Source organism: Molossus molossus, unplaced genomic scaffold (genome assembly GCF_014108415.1).
Source record: "Molossus molossus isolate mMolMol1 unplaced genomic scaffold, mMolMol1.p scaffold_m16_p_1, whole genome shotgun sequence".
NCBI classification, from domain to species: Eukaryota; Metazoa; Chordata; class Mammalia; order Chiroptera; family Molossidae; genus Molossus; species Molossus molossus.
In genome coordinates, this window is record NW_023425344.1 from 166,442,219 (window position 1) to 166,466,790 (window position 24,572).

The window sequence follows — 24,572 nt, forward strand, 5'->3', positions numbered from 1 at the left end:
CGATTGGTGTGCGTCACTACAGAGTCCAGTGTCGCCCTGCCCCCGCTCCCCTCCGTGTGCAAGTGCAAAGGGACGTGCCCAGAGCGGCGCAGGGCCGTGGTCGGTGGCGGAAAGGAGTTGCGGGGGAGCCCCGCGAGCCTCTTCCCCCTGCCTTCGCGCTTGGCCGTGAAGTTCAGGGGAGCGTAAGTGGGAAGAGATATGACACAAGATGATGTTCCAGAATGTGTACATCTTTCCAAAGGAAGCACAGCTAATAACTAATTTGCTTTAGAAGAAAATACATCAGACTGAAATCAATGTAAACCCGAGCCTGTGGGGAGTTTTCGTCTGGACTTGGCTCCTACACAATGAAACTTGCCCTGATGATATGAACCAAGCGACAGGCGAGGGGATGAATCCGGTTCCGAGGGCATTAACTTCCAATTGCCATTCGGGCTGATTTTCAGATGCGATGTAAAAATTAATCCAGAATGTGAGGGTCACAGGTATTATGAAAGCTTTTTATTGTAATCCTAGACACAACTTTATTATGCCATAAAGAAGTCAGGAGTCTTTAGTGAAAATTGTAGTTGACAGGAAAATAAAGTCGATTCCACTTAAAGCTAAAAGGTATAGTAGGTCAAGAGACCCTTATATGTATCTTTTACTTTAGAGTGCATTTATAGCTCATGAAAGGAAGTAGATTGATATTCTTCAGGTGAACTTCCTGCTCTTGTGTTCACAAGCCCCGGGTTGGCCAGGTGGAAGGCTATGGGATTAAGCTTTTATTACTCTGCCTGGGGCGTGAGCTGGTGTCAGCAGCCCACGGATGATCGTGCAGTTCCAGAGACACGCTGTCCTCTGCTGAGACCACCGACTTCCCGCCCTTATGTTTCACATCTCAACTAAGTACTTCGATGAAAATGTCTCGAATGACACTGTTACTCAGACTCTCATTTCAGTCTTCACCCGTCACTCTCAGGTGCTGGAAGTTCATAATCATCATCATCATCATCATCGTCATCACATACTTATGGAAAGACGGGGGCACATAGAATTGTTGAGTCAGGGGTAAGAGCATTTCAACTGTGATTATTGCCTTCAAGGAAATAGGATCTTTTTTAAAAAATATGGTTTTATTGATTTTAGAGAAAGAGGAAGGGAGAGAGACATTGATGAGAGAGAAACATCAGTTGGCTGCCTCCTGCATGCCTCCTGCTGGGGTTGAGCCCACAACCCGGGCGTGTGCCCTGACCAGGAATCGAACCAGTGACCTCTCGGTGCATGGGACAATGCTCAACCACCTGAGCCACAGCCGCCAGGGCAGAAATTAGGATTTTTAAGAAAGATTTATAAACATAAATTTTCAGTTTATACACTGAAGCACTCCTTCAAGGGAAAAAAAAATACTGTGAGTAGCGGTTGGGATGCCAGCTGCGTGCCCACAGCCTATATACCCACGGTGGAACCCGGGATAACGTCCATCGTCGCGTGCCTCAGCGTCCTAGGAGCAGGTTCCCTTGTGGTCTTGAAGCAGGAGGGATTATCATCGTCTCACCTGGGCACTGGCATGGCGCTGGGCAACATTTTAAAATGGGTCAAAATTGTCTGAATACCTTTCTGTCAACATCGCCGATGCCTCCTTTACCTGCCAGTCAAGTTTGCTCAGGCCCACACGTACCCAGTTGTCTTACGGTCACTCTCTACCCACCACCCTAAGTCTGCCATTTGGGGAAAGGGAGGCGAGATAACCTTCTTACCCTGAAAGAGGTCCAGGCTACAAAATTACCTTTCCCCCCACATTCTCCGAATCCCCGTTCTCTGGCTGCAGCTCCGACTCTCTCGCACCGAAATGAAAAGCGAACCGGCGGAGTCAGTGCACACTGCTGTGTGGATTATCAGCAGTCTTGTTGCCTACTCGGAAGATTCACTTCCTAAACATCTGAGTGGGTTAACTCAGACAGTTCTAACTGCGGTTATTTGTTTTATTCAGACACTGTAGGAAAATGAAAGGGGAAAAAAGGTCAAAATATTTCTCAAATATTTGTTGGCACCGTGGGTTATAAATAAGAACATACACATCACAAATTAAAATGTGAGCACCCATGCCCTGGCCGGTTTGGCTCAGCAGCTAGAACGTCGGCCTATGGACCAGAGAGTCCTGAGTTTGGTTCCCGCTGAGGGCACGTACCTCGGTTGCAGTTTGTTCCCCATTGTGTGGGTGGCAGCAGTCGATGTCTCTCTCTCTCTTCCTCCCTCTCTCCCTCCTGCTCTATCTAAAAATAAATACAAAAATGTCCTCGGGCAAGGATAAAAAATAAAAATAATAAAAAAATAATAATAAAATGCGGGCACACACACACACAGAAACTGCGAACGAGGTGTGGAGCGAACACTGGAGAACAGCGTGGGGGGTGGGGCAGCAGCTCGGAGCAGAGTAGGGCGCTCACCCACTGCTCACTGAAGGAGGGCTGGTGAGTAAGGTCTCTGCCTGCGGTGCTGCCACGGGTTTGTAGAAACACAGTTGAGGGTGATGGGTCCTCTGAGTGGAGAGAAGAATATGAGCAAAAGCATTGCGAGGCCGGTCGGGAGAAAGGGAGCTCCCTGCTTCTCCAGAGTTCTTCCACTGTGGACGGAGAGACAACTGGAAATCAGCACCGGAGGATGGAGAACGTAGAACATACTGCATCCTTGGGATACTTGACTCCTCCTCTAAACCCTATGAGCAAGCATCTCAGGGAGGAAGGAATCAAGGCTCAACAAGATCAAGCAATGTGCCTGCAAGGTCCTGGTTGGGAAACAGCAAGAGCAGGAGGCAGCGGTGCGGGGCCTGCTGGTGCAGCCAGCAGCAGTGCACGGGCCAGGGCGCTCGCGGGCCTTTGCAAGCTGAGCAATGACTGCACCTGGACATGTTGATCCAAACCCTGTGTACATCGAGGAGACTTCTTAATTTTATTTTTCACAAAAAGATTGGCCTGATTTAGCAAACCGTCCAAAGGGAGGACGAGAACTGGACCCCTCATTTTGAAACCAGTGGCACAAATGACTTTAATTTTTATCCAGGAAGGGAGGAAGTTTTAAATTTTTATTTATTTTATTATTTTCCCATCACTATTTATCCTCCCTACACTCTCTTTCCTCTCCACCCACGCCCCTCCCCCTCGCAATCAGCACACTTTTGTCCTTGTCCAAAGTTCTTTCCCTTTTTTTTCTTTGTTGCTCAATCCCTCCACCTCTGCCCCCAGTAACCCCCAGCAGAGATGTCTGCCCGCTCTCTACCTATGGGTCCCTCTCTAGTTTGCTTGATAGTTCAGTTTGTTCATCAAATGACTTATTTTTAACCATATTTGAATTCATTCAGAAACAAGGTAAGTTGTCTAAGAACACTATTAATTTTTTGAGAATGGGCCTACTTTTGTCTGTTTTTTTCTTTTTTTTCCTTCTGTGTAAAATGCAACAGGATTCTACTGCAAAAAAATGCCTTTAGTCATGTGGTTGCTCCAGGATTTCCAGTAATTTCTAGAGCCCATTGGCTTTGTAAAGGTCTGGACTTCCTCTCCGTGTCGGCCTCTCAGTTACGTGAGAGCCCTCATCCTACATCAGTTTATAGCTGTTAGTTCATTTGTCTTTAGGGCAATGGCATGTTTTCTGTTTGGGAAGGTGGTCAGGTTATTTTGTTGGACAAGAGAGACTCAGTTTGGGGTCACTAAAGCACCTCCCGTTGGAATGGATTTCCGTTCACTCTTGTTACTTCCGGCCCGAGCTGTCCACGGGCACTTCCTGGCTCGGCGTCTGCCCCGCCCGTGGCTCCTTAGCACGCAGGGAAGCGTGGCCGTTGGGACCCAACGGAACCAAAGCCAGTGTAAAAGCTTCTGGTAGAAGTTTGTTGAGGAGGAAAGATTTTAGTAACATGATTTTTTTTTTTTTTTATTCTCACCCGAAGACATTTTTTCACTTTTTGTTCAGGTAGAGTGGGAGGGAGAGAGAGAGAGAACAGAGAGAGAGAGAGAAACATCGACGTGAAAGGGACACATCGAGTGGCTGCCACCCGCACAACCCAACCAGGGCCAGGGACAAACTGCAACTGAGGTACGCGCCCTTAGCGGGAACCGAACCCGGGTCTCTCTGGACCGCAGGCCGATGCTCTAACCGCTGAGCCAAACCGGCCAGGGCAGTAACATGAAATTTGGGGATTGTTTATTGACTTTATTTTAGCCTATGTCTACAATATTATGGTTAGGAAGATTTCTCTGCATTTTAATATTGGTAGGGACTTTTTTAGTTAAAAATATAACTTTAATGTACTTCTTAACCTCCTTATATTGTTAAGTGACCAGCTTTATCCAGGAATGGAAATAGAGAAATAGGACCCTGAGTGCAGACTGGGCTACAACAGAGACACTTAAAATCACGTGATTTTCATAATAGACTTATTTTAATTACTAATGGAAGGTGCGGATATATAATCATCTTTTGAGACCTCGTTGACTATATATTGCATTTAACGCTAACTAGTTGACAAATGCTCTAACAATCATGATTATATCAGCCGGGGAGGTGTTTGCTCATTTCAGGATGTCCCTCATGTTCAGATTCTAAGTGGAGATTTTTCATCATTAAAGATGTTTGCAAACATCATTATAATTGTCCCTGCCTCTTCACCATCTTTTCGGTTTGGGGATTTGTTTGAAAAGAGTAAACATACTATTCCGATTGGAGGCTTGTTTCCTTTTGGCATCTGACGGGCCATGGCGTTATGTGTGGGGTATCTGTGGGATGAGTCACTTGCCGTTACACTTGTCTTTGGTACGATTGAATCTGCCCCCTTTCCTCGCTGGTGGGAATGTGAGCTTAGGGCGTTGGCCTCCTGCTCCAAGGGAGCGAGGATGGAGTGGCCTTGCTGGAGAAACGACGTGATGTCCTTTCCTACGGTCTCTGGGTGGAATTGTTGAAGGACAGAAGCTTTTTCTCTAGTAGGAGAGAGACATTTGCCCCTTGGTACAGAAATCTCATACTCCGGGTTCTGTGACACATCACTGACTGTTGGAGAACATGGAGCCCGTGTCTACTGCTGGTTCTCGGGTGTTAAACAGCCCTCAACGGCTTTTATTGTACCATTAATTGCACTTAATGCAGCTGTATTTCTAGTACGCTTGGCTAGGCTCTGAAAATTAAGTAGAGGGTACTTTGTTATAAAATTCACTGTAATGAGCTCTGGTGGGACAGGGTCTGTTAACTTTGAAATTACCTCAGGCCATTTCTAAAGGACTTCTTAAAATATTTCACATCTATAAAAGTTTGTAACTAGATAAATAGCCATGGAGAGTGTTCTGCCGGGCAGAGGGAAATCCACATCTGTCCTCAGTCCATCTCTGATAAAATATGAATGGTTGAGTATTTGAGAGCGGTGTTTGTTTTCTGCGTCTTCCTCTGCTTCCGACATCCACTAAAACTCCGTAAGCTCAGCTTAGCCGGTTTGCACGACGGTTTATACACACAGACCTTTTGCTTGTTTGGTTTTGGTTTTGAATCCAAATCGTACCCTGCACTAGAATAAATACAGGAGCCCCTTTTGGGTCTATATTCGTTGGTTCAAGAAGGGCTCCCACCTCTACACACAGAAATACTGAAGAGATAGCTGTAACTCTGAGCCAGTTAGTTTAATGTTGCACCTACCAGCCAGGGCCTGAGCGGATGACTGGTACCTGGCTAGCAGATGCTTAAAATGACGCTCATTCCTCCAGTATTGGGGGCTGTGTGACTGACCGCTGTAACACTTTGCGGCTAATACAATTTCAGATCGACTGGTTGACCAAGCAAATTTTCCCAAACATGCGAGGAAGCCACATGTGCTCACCAGAGGTGGGTCCAACCCACTCCCCAGGCCCGATCTGTAAGGAGCCTGGCTGGGACCAGCCTCACTCTCTCCAGATGCACGGGCACAAATCAGGTGGTGGCCCTGCCATGGTTTTAGTGCAGCAATTTATCTGAGTTTTGTAGCTAAAGTTTGAGCATGAGGTAATTAGAGCCCTCCAAGCTTGAAATTCATGAACCTTATTCCCCCTTTAATAGACTCTACACAAGCCTGCCAAGCTCACTGTTTGACTGATATTTATACGGAGACTATCAAAAGCCCCTGGTCAAAACGTAGTTTAAAAGGATTCAAAACCGGCCTTCTTTTCTTTGCAGCTCTTACTCCTGTGAACAGGGAAGTTCGCCGTATGCTATTACCGAGGTCGGTCAGCAGTCTGGTGTGCCCTTTGGAGGTTTTCACTGATCAATAATCAGATACACGCCGCCGCGGAGCACCCAGCTGCTGTCCAGATGGGGCTGACAGCAAACATGACGCGGCCGGTCGGGACCGGAGAACAGCGGGCAGGAGGCTGTCGGTCTCTCTGGTTTCTTCCCCCGTTTATCCCTCCTGGCGTGAAAAATGGGAGATAACCTTTCCCGAGCTGCCTCTGCTGTTGTAGAAGGCGAGCCTTGAACGTGGGTCTTTGCCTTAGGCAGGGTTCAGTCAAGCTTCCCCATATCTGCCATATATATATGTGTACACACACACATATACACACACACATATATATGTGTATATACCTATATATACACATATATATGTGTGTATATAAATACAGATAGATGTGTTTTAGAGGTTGAGAATATAAGTATAGATTTTTAAAACATGTAGGTAGACCCATGCACACATACTTTACATGTACGTGCACACAGACCTGTGTACACACAACACCCGCACCCCGTCTTTCTCCATCGACTCTCATAAGAGGTCATTATGCCCCAAATATGCACAATATAGAGTCAAAGTTCAACTGTAGTCTAAAGGATCTCAGCTATGCCGACACAGCCTGTCTCAACAAATGTTTTATTACTGGTCTTTGTGAACGAGGCCACGACGTGATTTACTCTACGAAATCTGCAAGGTTTTTTGTTTTTATTTTAATTTGCATGCTTCCTAGACTACACTATCATTGAGGAAGAAGGGAACCAACATTTAGTGAACACCTCATATGTGTCGAATACCGTGCTAGGCACTTTAGATACATTACCTCATTTGATCCCTAAACAAGGTGCTGAGGTGGGGGATAACATGTTCAGCTTTCTGGTAACTATGTTTCTCTGAGATTTTTCTAACTGGCTCAAGGTCCCATACAACTTAGAAAGCCATATATATATATATAGTGTGTGTGTGTGTGTGTGTGTGTATATATATATATATATATATACACACACACACATATATCCATCCCCTTAGCGACTTTAATTCTCCTCATGAAAAACATTTTACCAGCACCCGTCTTTATTTTGCTCCAGAGAACTTCTAAACACCCAAATTGCATTTAAATGTACTTATCCTTTACTATTTGCTAGGTGTGTGCTATTAAACTGTCTCAAACATTGGTATTTAGCCCTTGACACCGCTCCTTGGACAAGGGACCTCACTCCACAGATGGGGAAACCAAGACCCAGATGTCATACCCTACCCATGTTCACCAGCTGGGAAGTGGCAGAGCTAAGACTAGAAATAAAACTTTCTGTCTCTAGGAATTATGTTTTCCAAACTAAAATACAGCTGCCTCTCCATCTATTTAAGTACTCCTAAACACTTACAGGCTTAGATGGATAAAAATGTGAAGATCCTCTGAAGAGTATTGCAGAGGACGGAGCTGGACGTTGTTGAGATATGAAGTAGGAAAGAAGTTCTTCCTAAAAAGAGCGAAGTCAGTGTATGAGGCAAATAAACTTCCGAAGATGAGATATAGTGCTACTGTCACTCTCAACTACGGTTTAAATTATAAAGACGGAAAAAGAAGGTGGCAGCAATGCTGTAGATAAATAAGAATGAAGTTGGCCCAAGACAGTAAGTGACCGCAGAGTCCCCATCAGATTCGGAAAACCCCCAAGATGAGCTGTCTTCTTGGGAAACAAAAGCCAGAACAGCCAGGAGGAGCCAGTTGAGGGGCGAAGGTGAGCATGTAGTGTTCCTTTCTGCGTTCCGAACGTGAATTCCGTTTAAATACTACTTTTGGAAGTCCAGGAGAAATTGTCTTTCTCTCTTGCCTCTTAGAAAAATTCAACATTACCGAAGATGCGGAGACTGCTTTCTGCAAGAAACGCTTCTTGGGGTACAATGCCTCATCCTCGTTCACCCGTAGCAGTTTTTGACTTCTTTCTTCGTTGGCTTAGTCAAAATTCATTAAATAATACAGGAGGGCTACGAGGCTCTTTCCCTGTTCAGTTGCTTCTCCAACAAATGAATGGCATTTTCTTTTTCTCTAATTACTCAGTGTTCTTTTAGTTCACACCTGAGTATGTTAACAATCTGTTGCAGCCCTTTCCCGTGGGTATTTGATGGATCTTGGCAGCAAGAAAGAGGTACTGATTGTTTCTGTGATCCAAGAGTAAAGTGAGAGGGACTCCAGGAGCAATTCCAGGTTGACTCTTCTATTTGTGACATTGTCAACGCTTTTGCCATAGCAAGAGAGACAAGGACAGAGACACTGGGGACCAACTGGACAGTCCAGGAGAAAGGGTAGAGGTTTCAGGAGGACAATGGTGGCTTGATTTAGATGCATTTAGGCCATTTCCCAACACAAATATACTTCTGAACATGGATTGTAGATCCTTATGTTTTTTGACCATCATCTAGAAGAACTTGCTCAGAAGCTGAGATTCTATTAGGTGGATCGACCACCACACCCTGGAGCGTCATCTTTGCAGATTCTGGTTATAGTAAAATATTAATTCTTAAAAAGTATGTGTTACCTATTTCTCAGCTTCACCTGAACTCTGGACAGTTCTGTAGCTTCTTTTGAGGGTATTTCGTCTTTTTATATCTCATGGCTGTTGCTGGCTGGTTCCTCTCAGGCTATAAACATCCTCAAGTCAATTTAAAAACATCTCTTTACTCTGGGTGTTTTCCCACTTCTCTTCCTTGCCCAGATTCCAGCCCTCAATCTCCTGTCTTCCACATTCACATTTCTGGAAGAGGAATTCCCAGGGTGTAACGCGTGGCTGTCGCCGCCCATCTACTCTGCAGTCGAGAGCGGTGCCCCCAGCTGTCTTCAGTGTTCTCCCAAGACATTTGGTTGACGAATCCCCCCTTCAGATGCCCTGTGCTTCCTCTTTGCCTCTTTATTCAAGTCCTACCCCTCTGGCCGTGTGTGGTCAGGGTCAGGCTCTTGCTGGCTCCCTTCCTCTCGACTTATGTGTGTGTTCTCCAGGGAGACCCCCAGCCCTGCCCTCCTTCTGCCCTCTCATGGCTTCTGTGCCGACCTGTGTGTTAAGGATTGCTGCCAAGTCCTCATCTCTGCCACCCCTCAATCCAGGGCCTCGGGTCTACCAGACTTCTCGTCTCAATGGGCCACTCCTAAGGACACCTCCAATTCAGCATCCCATCTCCATCACACCCTCTGCCCTGCTGAATGTCCTATTGCAGGGAATGACTAACCCATCTATGGTTTGCACATCCAAACACCTGGAGTTCATACCTATCTCTCTCTCTCTCTTTATTCTTTTTTCTTAAAAGGCAGTCACAAAACTTTTTCAATCCTACATCCTAAATAACTTCCAAACCAAACTCCTCTCCATAGTCTAACTTATTTGCTGGGATGAACGCACGATCATGTCTTGCTTAGACTATGCCATAGCCGTGTTTTTGTCTTTTCTCCAAGCTCAGCTTTACTCTGTGGACTGCCACCCATTGGTGTCACACGCATGCTCATGCCCCTCGCCTTCTCATATCTGCAAATGGATCTCAGTTGCTGCATGTGACCCGAACTCCTTTCCAGTAGTTGTGAGGCCGTGCGTGACTCAGCCTGCGGATGTCCTCCGATGTTTCTCCCGCTACACGGGGAACGCGCCCGTCTTGCTGGCTTGTGCAGACGCGTGTGCCCGTCTCTCCTCCTCAACCCCTCCACCCCCCCTCCAATCTCTGGTTTGTTTGCCTGGAAAATTTCTATCCATTTCTAACCCAAATAACCTCTTCTCTCCCACATCTTTTTATTTTTTTAATCAATACATTTTATTTTAAAATGTTTTTTCTTTATTGATTTTAAAGAGAGAGGAATGGAGAGGGTAAGAGAGATAGAAATATTGATGAAAGAGAACATCGACTGGCTGCCTCCTGCATGCCCCACAATGGGGATCCGGCCCACAACCTGGGCATGTGCCCTGACCGGGAATCAAACCAGCAACCTCTTGGTGCATGGTTGGACGCTCAACCACTGAGCCACACCGGCTGGGCTCTCCTACATCTTTAAATTTCACTAGAGTTAGATGCTTCCTTTCCTGAGATCCTCCGAGTAAACCATTATTTAATGTTTATATTTATCTCCCCCCAGTCTGTAGCTTCCTTGAGGATACTGGCTCCTTGCCATTTCCTGAGCCTGGTAGGTCTTCCCATCTCAGGGCCTTTACCCTTTCTCTTCTCTTCACCTGGACATGATGTCGCATCTTCACTTTATTCTTATCTCTACCCAGATATACTATTGGAGAGGTCTCCTCTGGTCTTCCTATCTGATACAGACATTCTTGTCACTTTATCTTCATGCTACTTACTATATTTAGATTTGTGCATATTATTATTGTTGTTCTCTGACTTTGCCCCGGAAGGTCAGCTCCTTCGGGCTGCTTGCTTTGTTCCCTCTTCCACAGCTTATCCTTAGAGGAGTGCCCAGCACGGGGTAGATGTTCCGTAATCATTTCGATACTTGACTGAATTGTATTCCTTCTAGCTAGTGTAATACTTGGCACAGAGTAAACACTCAGTCAAGGTTTATAAAAAGAATAAACACGGAGTATGCATTGGACCATGGTTAAATTAATTCCCGTGCCTGAACCCACTAAACTGAAGTGACCAGTGGCTTTCCTGGAAAAGAGAAGCAAGGCAGCTGGAAGACAAATAAAAAATGACTGGCTAGTGGCAAAGTCCATTCTCATCAGAATGCTGGTTCAGTTATTCAGTTCAGATTTTTGGCAAGTGATGCAGATTCTTTTTCAGAAAATGTTGATTGATTGCACAGTTGCACCCACTTCATCTGCAAACCTTCATTATCTCTTCTCCCTTTCCTCTCTCCGTCTGCATTTAGAAGGGGAGGAGCGCTGTATAATTCCACAAAGCAATTTTTGTGAATAAACCAACTAACTGGCGGCTGCTTTCAGTCTCGCAGTCCGTGCGGAATACAAGTGTGTGCTCGAGTTATAGTTCTCCCTTGACTGGCTCTCCTGCCGTCATGCATCGGAGTGTTGGTTTGATGACTCACTCACTTGTTGGAGGAATCACCGGTTCAGTCCCACTAAGTGCTGGCCTGGAACTCGATCTGTGTGGCTGCTGGGCTCTTGTCTAAAGCAAGAGTTCTTTACCTGAGGTCTACCAGGGGGTTTCAGAAACTCTTTGGAATTTTTGTAACTGTATATACAAAGTTCTGTGTTAAACGATTTTCGTGGGAAGAGCGTTGCCCGAAACAGCTCTGTTAGTCAAAGAAAGAAACATGTGAAGAACCTGAGAGAGAGGCTTGAGCTGAACCTTGAATCTAGGAAACAGGTCTTCACATTAGGTTTTCTTTCTCCCTGATCTGTTTCAGAAGTGATGGTGGTGGTGGAGTGTGAGAATACACGGGGTGGAGCACACACCCCTGGAGGTTCACAGTCATAAGTATAGAAAACAGCACTGTCGTGAATGAATGACAATACAAGAATATACTGTTCCGTGTACTCACAACTGTAAACCGCCTTAGCCCTGCCCTGTGTGTACTTAATTCTAGGTCTTTCAGCCTATTTCCTACTCTTGACTCTCTAAACAGTGCTCATCTTTCTTACTTAGTGTCTAACTCAGCCTAAGTCACCTGTGTGGGTCCCCAGGAGGCAGATGGTAAAGGTGCCGCAGACCTCGACCTGCTGATATAGGCAGACGCAGGTCCTGCTCAGTGACCCCTGCTCAGTGAGGGCTTTGTTTATGTGAAATCAGAAGGAGGATGGTGCGGCTGTAGACCTGACTTCAGTTTCCAGTGGTGGGAGGGAGCTGTGTGTGTTTACCTAATCAAGTTACCTCTGAGGCACTCAGCATCTTAAAACCACTGCCAACTACTGCAGGATAGGGATGAGTGAATCCTTCAGAAGAAAATTTCCCGGGCAGTCCCTGACACTTAGGGAATGGCTGGACCTCTGCCCGTGTATGTGTGAAATGTTTGCATGGGTCTGGGGCCCTGGTTGCAGCTGGCCTGCAGGGCTGGTGGTGACATCGTAGATTTGACATCGTGCCGCGGGAAAGGCAGAAACTAGGGACGACACACAGTGCAACAAAGGATCCTCAATGTTTTAGGAAATAATTCTTAAATATTTCTAATATTTAGGAAAAATAATTCTAAGATTCCTACTGAAACTGGGATAAAGAGATTTAGGCCCTGACCTGTTTGGCTCAGCAGTTAGAATGTGGGCCCGTGGACCAGAGAGTCATGAGTTCGGTTCCCGTTAAGGGCACGTACCTCAGTTGCAGTTTGTCCCCGGCCCCGGTTGGGGTCATGTGGGTGGTGGCCAGTCGATGTGTCTCTCTCACATCGATGTGTGTGTCTCTCTCTCTCATCTATGTTTCTCTCTCTCTCTCATCGATATTTCTCTCTCTCCCTCCCTTTCTCCCTCCCACTCTATCTGAAGATAAATGCAAAAATGTCCTCGGGTGAGGATTAAAAAAAAAGGAAGAGACAACATGTGAGTACCTTGTGGGAGGAAAGTCAGAGCGGAGCAGGGATGTCACAAGTCCTCACAACAGCTCTGTGAGTCATTAACCCTTTGCAGAATGAGAACCTGAAGTCCACAGAGCCTAATTAGTCCAAAACCACCCAGCTCATTAGAGATAAATGGAGGACTTACAAGCTGGTTGTCCTGACGCTGGAACCGCATCCTGTCCTCTCACACGCCTGCCTCCCCACGGCGCGCCTCCTCCCACCCGACGCTCCCTGCGAGCAGAGGTCAGGCGGTGTCTTGGGAAGGAGTCTGATGTTCTGCCCGAAGGAACCGGAGCCACGATAGTGTTCTCCCTACCTCTGGGGTGAGGTGACAGCCCAGTGGGTGACTAAGTTGCCTTACACGCTGCCAAGCTGGATGCTGTGACACACCTGTGCCCTGAAGGGGCTTTGAGGCAAGTGGTGACGTTGACGTTGGCCAGGACATCGGATTGCGAGGTTAGGGTGTTCAGACAGAGCCTACACCTTGGTGCTCCCGGGTGTGATCAGCAGCCATTAGCTGTAGTATCAGGTTCCAAGACGGTGTGTTCACGGAGGAGGAGCCCAGCCCTGCACGTGTTGGTGGGAGTGCGCGATTCTCCGGTGCGGCAGCTGCGGGAAAAGCAAGTCGGAGCCACCAGACAATGAAGTTGGGGCCCTGCCTATGCCGCTGTGTTAACGTGCATTTCTCCTCACCTTCAGGTCTCCCCAGTGGATCCCGGGGTCTTCACTCTAAATCACTCAGCGACCTCACTCTCTTCCCCACTTCTAACAGTCCTCCTCTTCTGAGGTCGTTCCTGCCCCCACTCCCTGCCCTGATCCTGAGTGGAGAGTTGCACATACATTGCATTTTCTTCATTCACTGTGAGTCAGTCTGCCCACGAGACTCTGACCTCGGGGGAGTTAGAATGGGGCCTTTTCCTTTTCCTATCCCTGGACAGTGCCCAGCACAGAGGAGAGACTCAGCACATATTTTTCATGGATATTTTTAGCTTTGTTCTACAGATATTAAAAAAAAATCTAAACATGGACATGGGAGCCAGGCTTACCTCTCTAGCACCTAGGTCAATGAGGTGGATATCTTTCATTTTATGTGTTCACTAAATGTTGGATGAATAAACATTCATACCATAGTCTGAGATGGTGGAGCTTTGGAGACTCATCAGGGTGACTTTCCAAGCAGGTGCTGTCATCAGAGCATTGCATCCTTTGGGCTGACGCCCCACTGTTTCATAAAACTGTTTATGTTGACTGTTCTTTGGGGAGAAAGAAAATCACTAAACACACTGCCAAGCCTGCATGCGGCCCAAAAGCAAGCGGGGGCAGGGGAGCGAGCAAGAGAGAGAACGTGGGTATGACTGGATCTATGAATGGATGAACAGGAGAGGGAAGGGGCAGAGGGCAGGCAGTAGGCCCCTTTCTCCGGGGAAACCTACGCTGCTTCCTGCACGCCCAGCTTGCTCGGCTCCCTCGTTGGGTCCGTGGCCTGGAAAAGCCCAGAGGATGGAGGGAGCATTAGACTGGAAGTGACATGGCTGTGCCTGACTTACTTCCGTATTTGTAGCAGATGTTACAAATGTCATAACACGAAGCTTTGGGATCATACTTGGGGGGGAAATCAAGGTAACAGATGTGGATCTGTTCACCAGGGAGTGCTGAGTGACACCACGCAGACCAGTGATTGGCTCCACCCCTTCCTATCTGCGGGGCGGAATCGGGCCACTAGGTCAGGTGCTGTGGAGGTCAGAGGGCTGGTAGCCTGGCGGCACACTCGACTGACAGGCTTTTAAGACAGTTTATAAGATGAAAGTATAATAATCCTTTTTTTTTTGGCTCTTCCCAAGGGAGCATAGCAAATCTAACCCGCATTAAAAATTTAAACTTTGCAAAACATTTTCAGCATATTAGGGCGGAGGTCATTTCTACCAATCAAAGGACAAGTATTCAACTTTGCAAAGTGAGCGCTGCATCCAAATCCCGAATTGGACGTGTTCTCTCTCTCTGTCTTTGAGAGCTAGGGCCCAAAGAGCGCTTGGTGTCGTTCCATGAACCGAGCACGTCATTCATGAGAACGTGCAGTCCCCCTTCCTGACATACACGGAGTAGACGGAGAGGGATGGGGTTATTGGAGGAAGAGGCATTTTAATACGAACGAGAACAACAGTGAAGGAAGAAACACTGTAGGCGGCAGTTTGTATGGAGAAGACAGAGCGCCTACCACAGGAGGCACGTGCTCAGGCTGCAAGCTCAGGCCAATGTCTGTGCCCTGGTCTCAGTGGCCCGCGGGACCTCCTGTCCCACTGGACGGCCTCACTCAGCGGACTGCGTCCTAGTCATCCCTGTGCTCGGTGCACCCAGCAGAGTGCCTGCCATGCAGTGTCCTCGATACAGTTGTTTGTGGCTGTAGCCCTGAAGCCAGAATTCATTAGTTTGTATCTTCTTACTGAGCTCATGTCAGATAGAAATCAAGACTCTGCCATTCGAAGATTCTCTTCTACATTCTTTATTCTGAAGTCACTCTAGCACTGCCTCACTCTTGAAAGTTCCCCGGATTGAGGGGGTGCAGTTCATCACACCCCAAGACTCTGCTGGAATATAAAAAAAACAACAACACCAGGAGTTAATCAGGATAAGCGGCTTTTTTTTTTTTTTTCCACCTTTTATTTACTTTGTTAAGAAAAAGAGGAAATTCTCATTCCCTTCTTCACTGTGTTGGAGGAATAAAACTCTGAGCCTTGCTTCCTGAAGCAATCCCTGCAGCATCTAGTTGCTGAAGGTGAGAAACACATCCATCGGGAAAAGAATTGGAGTTGCTGTTGGACTTCAGTCCTTTGAAAGCGCCCTCTTTTATAAACATTGTTATTTTGAGATGATGAAGAAACTAAAATCCGGATGATTAATACCTACCATTTTAGAAAGTCCTCTTTGGGTTTGTAGCAGTTACTTTGAAGTATCAGGAAAGTAAGCATGCCCTGGTCTATAGTCCCATCCAGTGGCTGCTGTCCTCCCCCGAATCTCCTCGCGACTCTTGAGGACCCCCTCCTGTACCCCACTCCCCAGTCTGCAGCCCAGGCTGCATCATGCCTGCGTTTTCCGAGGGTTCAGTCCTCAGAGCTGTTGACGGTCAGGGCTTCATCCTTCCCTCGGGCCGTCACTCCGCCCAGCAGCCCGGCCCCCTGCCCCCGCAACAGCACTGTCGAGGGGAGTTGGGTTCTCTCACAAAGAAGACCTTCATTCATCTTCCTGTATGTCGCCCATTTAAGGGACATGTAATAGTTTCTATAGTAACTACCAGATTGTCAGAGGAAGGGTATTTTCCTCTTTTTACAGCTACAGATGAAGAAATATCTGCTCTGATAGCTAGAAACTCTTTTTCTTCCATAGCAAAGTGGGTTTTTAAAATGGAAACTTTGGGCTAAGAAGAAGTCCCCGTCATTTCGTGCTCACCATATACACAGAAACACTATCAAGGCTATCACAGTAATACTTGGGTGCTGTTTCTCTTTTAGACAACTGGCATTTTCATGTAGAAATTACAGAAAGTTTGCAGAACCGTATGAATACTACTTAGTTCTTCAGAAGATAAATGCATGATAAACACACCCTTGACTAGACGGATCTATTGAATATTGTATGTCTTCCTCTTAGTTCTTCCTGGCTGAAGCCATACAGATGTGCTTTTTTGAGAAAAGCAGACATGGTTCCTTTTCCCCAAATTCAGCAATTCCTTTGTAAGTATTAATACTGTCACCGTCATGCCATCCCCGGTGCTTCTCCCTGATGTATTCAATCCATACTTGGATTGTGGGAGAAATTTAAATGTGTTGCATTGAAGGATTTTTGAATCAGCATAAGACTTCTTAGAGTTTCAATTATTTTATTGAATTAAGTGGCTCTTTTTGTCTAAATTGGGACTATAATGTGTCAATGAGTTCTGGAAGATGAATTACGGAGATGTTTTTTTTTTTTAACCTACTATATAGGAATTTTAAAATACACCTGAGTTGTACCACTGCTGAACACAGGAGGCTTTTTATTCTCTATGTTTATTGTTAATCAGAGATTCAAATGCCTGAGCAACAGTACTTGTCCCTATTTCTCTTCCCTGGTCATCGGTTGCCCTCTATTTAAATGGCAAATAAGTAACCCTGCTGAAAGTACATTGGAGAAGCATAGCGATTATTCGTCTTCGGGTGTTTGCATGGTGCCCTGAGTGGGGCCCCGTGCTGGGCTGGACCGAGCTCTCATGTGTTCTGTGTCTCATCTGCACCCCGACCGGAAACACCTGCCGTGTCGAAGGCATGCGCAGACGATGAGAAACTTAGGGTTGAAAGGATACAGACGGTGACTTGGGGCAGTAAGCAGAGCTGTGAGGACAAGTTTCAGAATGAAGATTTGGTCCCATAGTAAATGAAAACATAAATTTTATTTTATAGGGAAACACACACACACACATACATGCATACATGCATACATACATACATGCGTACGAACCTCATAAACCTCTGAGGCTCCTGGCAAAACCCTGCCTAGCTCCCTTTGCCCACAGTGGGAGGCTAATCGAAATCCCTTTCTTTTCTTTGTTCTCTGTGGACAGACTCTAAGTTTTCTCTTCTCCACTCTTTCCCAGCTCCTGACTTTGCTTAGCACAGGTGCTAGGGCCCAGGGGGGGATGCCCCAGATCCCATTAAGCATGCTCCCTTCTCCGGAGCTTCCTGGGGGAACAGGGCCTTGCACCCCCACCCCACCCGACAGATTCAGGGGGTAGCCAGCCATCCTTGTTACTCAGTGGATGTACTTGAAAACCACCTGCAGAACTTTAAGGCTACTTTTACCTATGCCGACATATCGTTCCCCACGGAAGAGGACTGGATGACAAAACGTCTCTAAAATGGTCTTCCTTGTCTGCCATGACTGCTTTTTCCTAATAGAACAATCCACTGGAAACCCTCACAGTCTCACACTCAGTGATCCCTTAAATGACGGCTCCTGCCCCTCTCCCTGCCCCTGGTTGCCTTCCCACGTTGAACAGCTCCACCTTCTCTGGAAATGGGGTGGGGAGGGTCATGAAGGAAAAGGGCAATGCAGGACCCAAGACAGGTAGGGCTCCTGACTTCGCCCCTTTCATTATTTATGTGTGTCCACTGAGCTGTCCGGTTTCTGTTCTGTAATGGGTGCTTGTGGCAAGCTGACCTTTCGGCTGAATAGGTCAAACTCCCACCGCGCGCTAATCCTCAGCCTTCCTGGCCTTTGCACCTCCCCAAAGGTGACAAGCACTGCTTCCAAATATGACTGGGGGTGTGGGGTCTATTTCCCAAAAGAGGGATTGTCTTTTCCTGCCTTGAATTAATTCTCAAAGACTACCTCATAAGGTTATGAAGAAGGGTCTACATGCTGTCTTCACTAGGCTATGCAGAAGAGTCTAGCTTAGAACATGTGGCCAAACTAATTTTTCACATACACGTTTCAGGTGGTGGTTTCCTTCCTTGGCATTCACTGTTTTCATGGGAGAAAGGCCACATGTACAGTTCTAATGATTCATCATATCATTTTAGATTTCGGAGACAACTCGCATTTCTTTAGTTTATTTTTAAGAATGTCTCCTCCTATGCATCTCTTCTATTTAGTCTCTTTTAAAACTCTAGGTGTTTTATTTTAAGCATTGCAAAACATGAAATAATGGGGTTGTGGTATTGGTTGACGATTATATGCTGGGCTTGGTTCTGTTTTAAATTGCTTAAATTTTTCTTTTGGACTATATTTTAAGTTTTATAATAAATAACAGTAACTAGCAATTTTAAACATCAAGTAGGTATGCAGTATATGCTGAATTTAGTTTGAAGTTGAATTGCTATATTACTATGTTTTGATTTTTTTTAATAGTTTGTATAAGCTCTTCAACTTAAAAAACTCTCCCATCTTGCTATCAGTGAGTAGGGACATAATCTTCACAGATGTACAATTACATGTTCCATTTATTTAGCAATGCACTGTGTATGCTCTTTTCGGTTAATTTAGTTCGTGTTCTTTGAATTTCACAAACTGGTATTTTTTAATTGGACAAACAAATAAATGAAATATATCGTTAGATCAGGTGAAACAGTGACCTGTTCAGCAGCAATCAGTATGCATTTCGTCTGGACTACCAGATGGTATTAGAAACTGTCACCCTCCCAAATCCAAAGATCCGAGAGAGCTTAATAAGCAGTATATTACTTTTCTGAGGATGATGGGCCTATTGAGGAAAATGCCTCTTTAGTTTTGTTTATTCATTAATGGTACCGTAGAACATGATGAGGTTAACTTGGAGAAACAAAGTAACTGTATATGCAGAGTTATCAGATTGTTGTGTCGATCTGAAAATGCCAAATGCGGTAAGATAGAAGGTACGAGATAAGAAGTACATTCTTAACGTCTATGCAGTTACCAATAATGCTCGAGCCAGAGCTGGGACATAATGGGCTCCTGTTTAACATATTTATGTTGGTTGTAAAATTAGGAACTGTCATTACAGCCCCACATCACCTGCATAAGTGCAAAACATATAAATCACGAGAAATTCCAGTGCCATAAAAATGCCATTGAAGAGAATAGCATGAAACCACTTATAAGATACCTGTGTGTTAAGCTAGCATGTATTGTGACGCACACTCCGCTTTCCAGAGGATTTGAAGGACAAAGAGGAATAACTATGCAGATGACACTCATGGGTGTAAGACCTGCTGAAGACATTAGAGATCCCTGGGTCGACTAAGTTTCCTTAAATGAAATCTTGAATATTTACGTATGTGCAGCATTCACTTAGAGGACAACCTGAGCCCAAAGCGAGGAAAAGACAGGCAATCAATGGGCTGGGCTCGGATAACCCCTGCAGCCCCCACAGAAGCCAATGGTGCTTTGAGAAGTCAGTTGAGCTGCCCTCCGTCACTACTGGACACGCCTCTTGGACCTTCTAGGAAATGAACACACTCCTTACATTTCCTGTGGTGCTGTAAGGTCTTCTGTGGATGGGTGACTGTTGCTCTCCTGGCCCCCTCTTAGTCTAGTTCTTTGCAGAAAAGTCTATGGTCTCTAAAGTTAGTCCATTTCCTTTCGTGAGGTGCCATGATTTATTTTTAATTTTGTAATTAGAAGTCCTGAAATGCCTGCACATTGTGAACTATTAATATGGCGCTTTCTGGAGCCCAATTACCGCCTCAAAAACAGTGTGGACACTTTTGAAGTTTTCGACTCCCCCTTCTCCCTCTAATTCTCGCCCCCCAGAATCTTAAAAAAAAAAAAGACTGCAGATTTTATTCATGTGGGATCATTCACACCAAGCTACCATAATGTGCAATTAACACTCTAGAAACTGAAAACAGTATTCAGCAAGACAGCTGCATTATCAAAAATGCCAAAGGAGTTTTGAAGGGAGTAATGTGCATGTTAGAATAGGAAATTAATCAGAAACACACACACATACAGAGAGAGAGAGAAAAATAATGTCTTAAACATATCTGAATATTAAAATTTTTAAATCTCGTGTCTTGTGTCTGTACTTAGAAAAAATAATAATCTTCGGCTAGAAACCTGATTTTTCTGTTTTAAGAGTTTTAGTTGTGTGTTTTCCTTCTGAAGCAAATGAGGAAGTTGAAATAGAAATCTCTGCGATCCCTGCCAGCTGGAATATTCTTTGATAATAATCACTCTTCAATTATATTTGATAAATTTTGCCATTGAAACAAAGTGCCCCCGTTGTGTCTCCTTTGCCAGTGAGGCTGATGCTTAGTCTCACGGGGTTTTCCAAGTGCCTTTCAGACACGGCCGACACCCACGCACGATCGCGGGGCGAACGGCCCACTTTGCATAGCACAATAATCGCAAGTACATTTATATTATAATCCCTACTAAGCTACGGATCCAACCGACTGGCTTAGTCACTGAAACGAAGCAGAATTATCCCAGGAGCTTTCTGCCGAATTGTTTGTGTTACCTAGCTGGAAGTGGTTTTTAGGAGAAAGTAGGGGGTTGATTGTATTTTCAACCCATGGTGTCCAAGTTAGAGGGAGCAGAGGTTTGTGATAAAATTCTCAAGGCAAGCGGGAAGACATGGGGGATTTACTTGTTGGAAATATGAAAAAGATCTGAATTTCTTTTTTTATAAATGACTGTAAAGCAAGCAGATTTTTATACTTGAAAACTTAGGAAAGAGAGAGGAGACCCTAAATAGAATTAAAATCAAATTGTGACCCATACAAAACAATGTGCCTAGAGAAGACCTCCATTGTGGATCCCACAAATCTCCTGCACCAGGTTCACTTTTGTGAAGGATCTGGGGGCTCTCTGAGCGCAGCTGCCTGCAGAGGCACAGGGAGAGCCTGCCAGCAGGGGCGGACCCGCCTGTGAGTGAGCGGACCCCAGAGTCACACACACACACAGCCTGACCTGGTGAGGTACCTGCTGGGAGAGGCTGCCTCGGCTTCTCCACGACCCTGACGGAATAGGAACATGAAAACGTTCGGGAAATAGAAAAACCCAGCCAACCCGAGACACTTAACGTGTCAACAGCCATTAATGAGAATCTCTTCCCCAAATGTTGTGCTTATTAAATTAGGATAAAGTTGTTGCATTAGAGCATTAAAAAAATTCCTGTTTGCTTTTCTCTAGCCTAGAGGGTATGAAAAGTTTAGGTTTGGGTGGGGAGAGGGTAGTATGTATATATGTTAAAAATACATTAAAAACAAAGTTTCTAATGCATTTCAAGGAATGTGAGCATTCATGTTCTTTGCTTACCAGGATAGGAAAGAAAAAAAAAAACCCAAAAACAGTCCAAAATGGAAAAAAAAAAAAAAATTAAAGTCTGGGTGTGGTTTGTTGTTATCCGAATCCAAATTTCAACTGAGGTTCTGCTCAGGCACTCGGGCTGTGTATCTTTGAGACGCTGTTGTTACAGTAACTATGATGCAGTTAAAGAGAGATTAAGCTGAAGGTGTGAATCAGAGCTCCAACTTAATTGTTTTCTTTCTTTCTCTTTTTCTTTCTTTCTCCCCTCCCCTTTTCTTTTCTTTCTTTCTTTTTTTCTTTTCTTTTTTTTCTCTAAGTTATAGGTGCACAGCGGAGGAGGAGCCCCAGCTCACTGGCCGTGGAAGTCTTTGAAGCACACTTGGGAAGCCACATTCTGCAGGTACCTTTCTAGGAAAAAAGCCTGCATACATTTCACTAAGAGAAATCCATATGCTGAGTCTTTTATTGATGTTTATAGTTTGAGCAACGTATGTGGCTGTTGTTATTTTATTTTGGCATTCTAAAATTCTTATACATCCACTCTTTCTTTCTTTTTAGAAAGCCATCCTTTGAGAGAATATTAATGAGAGAGGGAGGGCAAGTATTCTTTGTCATGATTGAGATGAATTGCACTGTTCGGTTGACGCTCAATGTATAGTAGTGGCTGGCTGTTTCCCAGAACGATGGTGGTTGCTGCGTCTGTAAGTGGATATGTGTGTGTGTGTGTGTCTTTGGAGCTATAGCTTGTTTTAGAAAGAGCAAACTTCTGTGAAAGTAATGTGACATTTTTATGTGTTGCCAAATCTCCCTTGTTCTTGGCTTGAGTTTGTATTCGTAAGCGCTTCCGATCTTAATGTTTGTCTCTCCCCCAAATTACAAACTTTCTCAGGATGAAATTTTTAAGTATCTTTTAAGTGAAAGGAGACAAATAACAATAGTAACTCAATTTTGCCAATGGATTTCATGACAGATAAGTGTGAGGATGACTAGGGTAGACCTGCGGTTATCTGTCCGAGGGCAGTTTTATGCCAACCTCACCACCTCACTTAACTCAGAACGTTTTTCCTGAAGACTTTGCTATCAGTTCAACACGTCTATGAGTAATGGTTCCACATTGCTTCTGCTCCCGAGTTAGATGGTGCCATAGCCAAAGCTTTCTCTATGTGAGATACATTTTGAACATGGAATTCGAGACACAGATATGTTTGGGATATTTAGGCAGATTATTTGGGGGAAAACATGGTAATGGTCTTATTTTCAGTTAAGAAAAAGAAAGATAAACTCCAGATTCCCATTCATTCAGAGTTTGAAAACATGACTTCTGTGATCATTTTATTTTCTAGAGAGCCAAAAGTAGTATTGAATTTAGCATATTATTCCTGAAAGCATATACTCCAGACAACTGTCCTCACAGACTCTCCATGATCCATCCCAGAGGGTCTTTGAAGCGGTCCCTTGGCCAGTAGCATCAGCATCACCTGAGACACCTGTGCAAAGGACACATTCTTGGGCCTTTCTCTGAACCTACCAAATGAGAATCTTCAGGGTGAAGTCCAGTAATTTGTGATTTTTGACAACCTTTTGAGAAAAGGTGATGTGTTATTAGGTCTGTGATGTAACAATTCACATTTGCAAATTTAAGGCCCTAAACAGACTTACCTTGCTTATTTTTGTTTATTCTGATCTTTCTCATTTCTCCACTAATATATGTTAAGATCCTATGTGATGGATGTTTCTTAAAATACACCTTGGGAGATGCTATTCTATCATGCATGTACAATTTAGAATTACCTTTGCAGTAGATTAGTTTCAGGGATATAGAAAGGATTTTGCTTTCTAGATCTTCTAATTTTTATTTCCCTCTTTATGAGACACACTTTGTTCAGAACTTCCTTTATAACTGTTGTATGAGTCATGCTGTACACATGTGCGTGCACACACACGCGCGCACACACACACACTCTCTCTCTCTCTAATGTGATTCAGGATGACTCCTATTTATATTCTGAAGTGATCAGTGCATTGACTTAGTCAATGAAAGAAACAGCTCAAAGAGTAACCCCACTTTATTATCCCCTGAATTCTGTCTAGAAATATTGAGCCCAAAGTCTTCAAGGGAGGTGGGTGACTTAGGAGCTGCACGAATTTAAAACACAAGACTTACGTGTTGAATGAACATACACTGAGGGTACACGTGTGTTGTGGAATGACTGCCCACATGCCAGTTCACACCTGCCATAGACAGCCCGTTTTAAGAGAAACACAGACACTTGGAAGTTACCTGCAGTGAAATAACTAGACTGATGCATGAACTAGAAATCAGGTTACATGAGGAGCGGCAAAGTGCTTGGTGATGTTTAGTTTGGAAAACACATGTCTTAAACGGGACATCGATGCCCTCTGTGTTTGAAGACCTCATGCAAAAAAAGAAATAGGTATGTTCTGTGTGGCTTTAGAATGTGGAAAAGAGACATGGGTAAACATTGAAGAGTAAAAGCATCACCTTTATTAAAAACAAAACCAATAAAACTTCCAAATGGGGCTGCCCACATTTGGAATATGTTCAAAGCTTTTGGGCTGAAGGAGGAGTAGAGGTGGCTTGATAGCGGCACTTTCACAGAAGTGAGGCCGCCAAGCGTGGTTGCACTAGGCAGTATGGGAATTGTTGTGGGAATCAGAACCTCTCACCATTTGATCCTAACAGCAGTGGCTATGGGGTGGGGGAGCTGCATACATCACTGTAAATGCAACTCTGGTGTGTGGGCAGGAAGGGCTGGGAAGCGATATTAACAAGAAGGGCCTGCCTTCTCTACACTGTCTAATTAGTTTTCTTCCCCTGAGCATGGGGCCCCTTGAGCCCACAGACCCATATCTGTGCCTGATCTGCAATATCTCCCTGGTCCGCGAGGATAATATGGCTTCCATGTATTCCTTCAGGAGGGTCCATGGTTGAACCTGGCTGAATCAAGGGGAATGGGCTGAATTCTTTCTTCCCTCTCTGCTAGCCTTCCTTCACTTGCAAATAATGGATCAAAACATATGTGGTCAACATGGTGTCTAACCTCACAGTTTATCGTCATTACCGAATATGAATAA

At 45.0% G+C, this 24,572-nt stretch overlaps 1 protein-coding gene across 5 annotated transcripts in view; it reads left to right on the plus strand.

Annotated features, from left to right (window-relative positions):
• The window catches only part of NPAS3 (neuronal PAS domain protein 3), an 872,889-nt gene that overhangs the window by 405,290 nt on the left and 443,027 nt on the right, over nucleotides 1-24,572 (plus strand). For 3 of the 5 annotated variants that reach the window (XM_036265112.1, XM_036265127.1, XM_036265135.1), the window contains one exon: nucleotides 21,794-21,876. In XM_036265112.1, coding sequence (XP_036121005.1) covers nucleotides 21,794-21,876 — 83 coding nt within the window. The remainder of the gene's footprint in view (nucleotides 1-21,793; nucleotides 21,877-24,572) is intronic. The other 2 variants (XM_036265119.1, XM_036265143.1) reach the window with 1 other exon arrangement.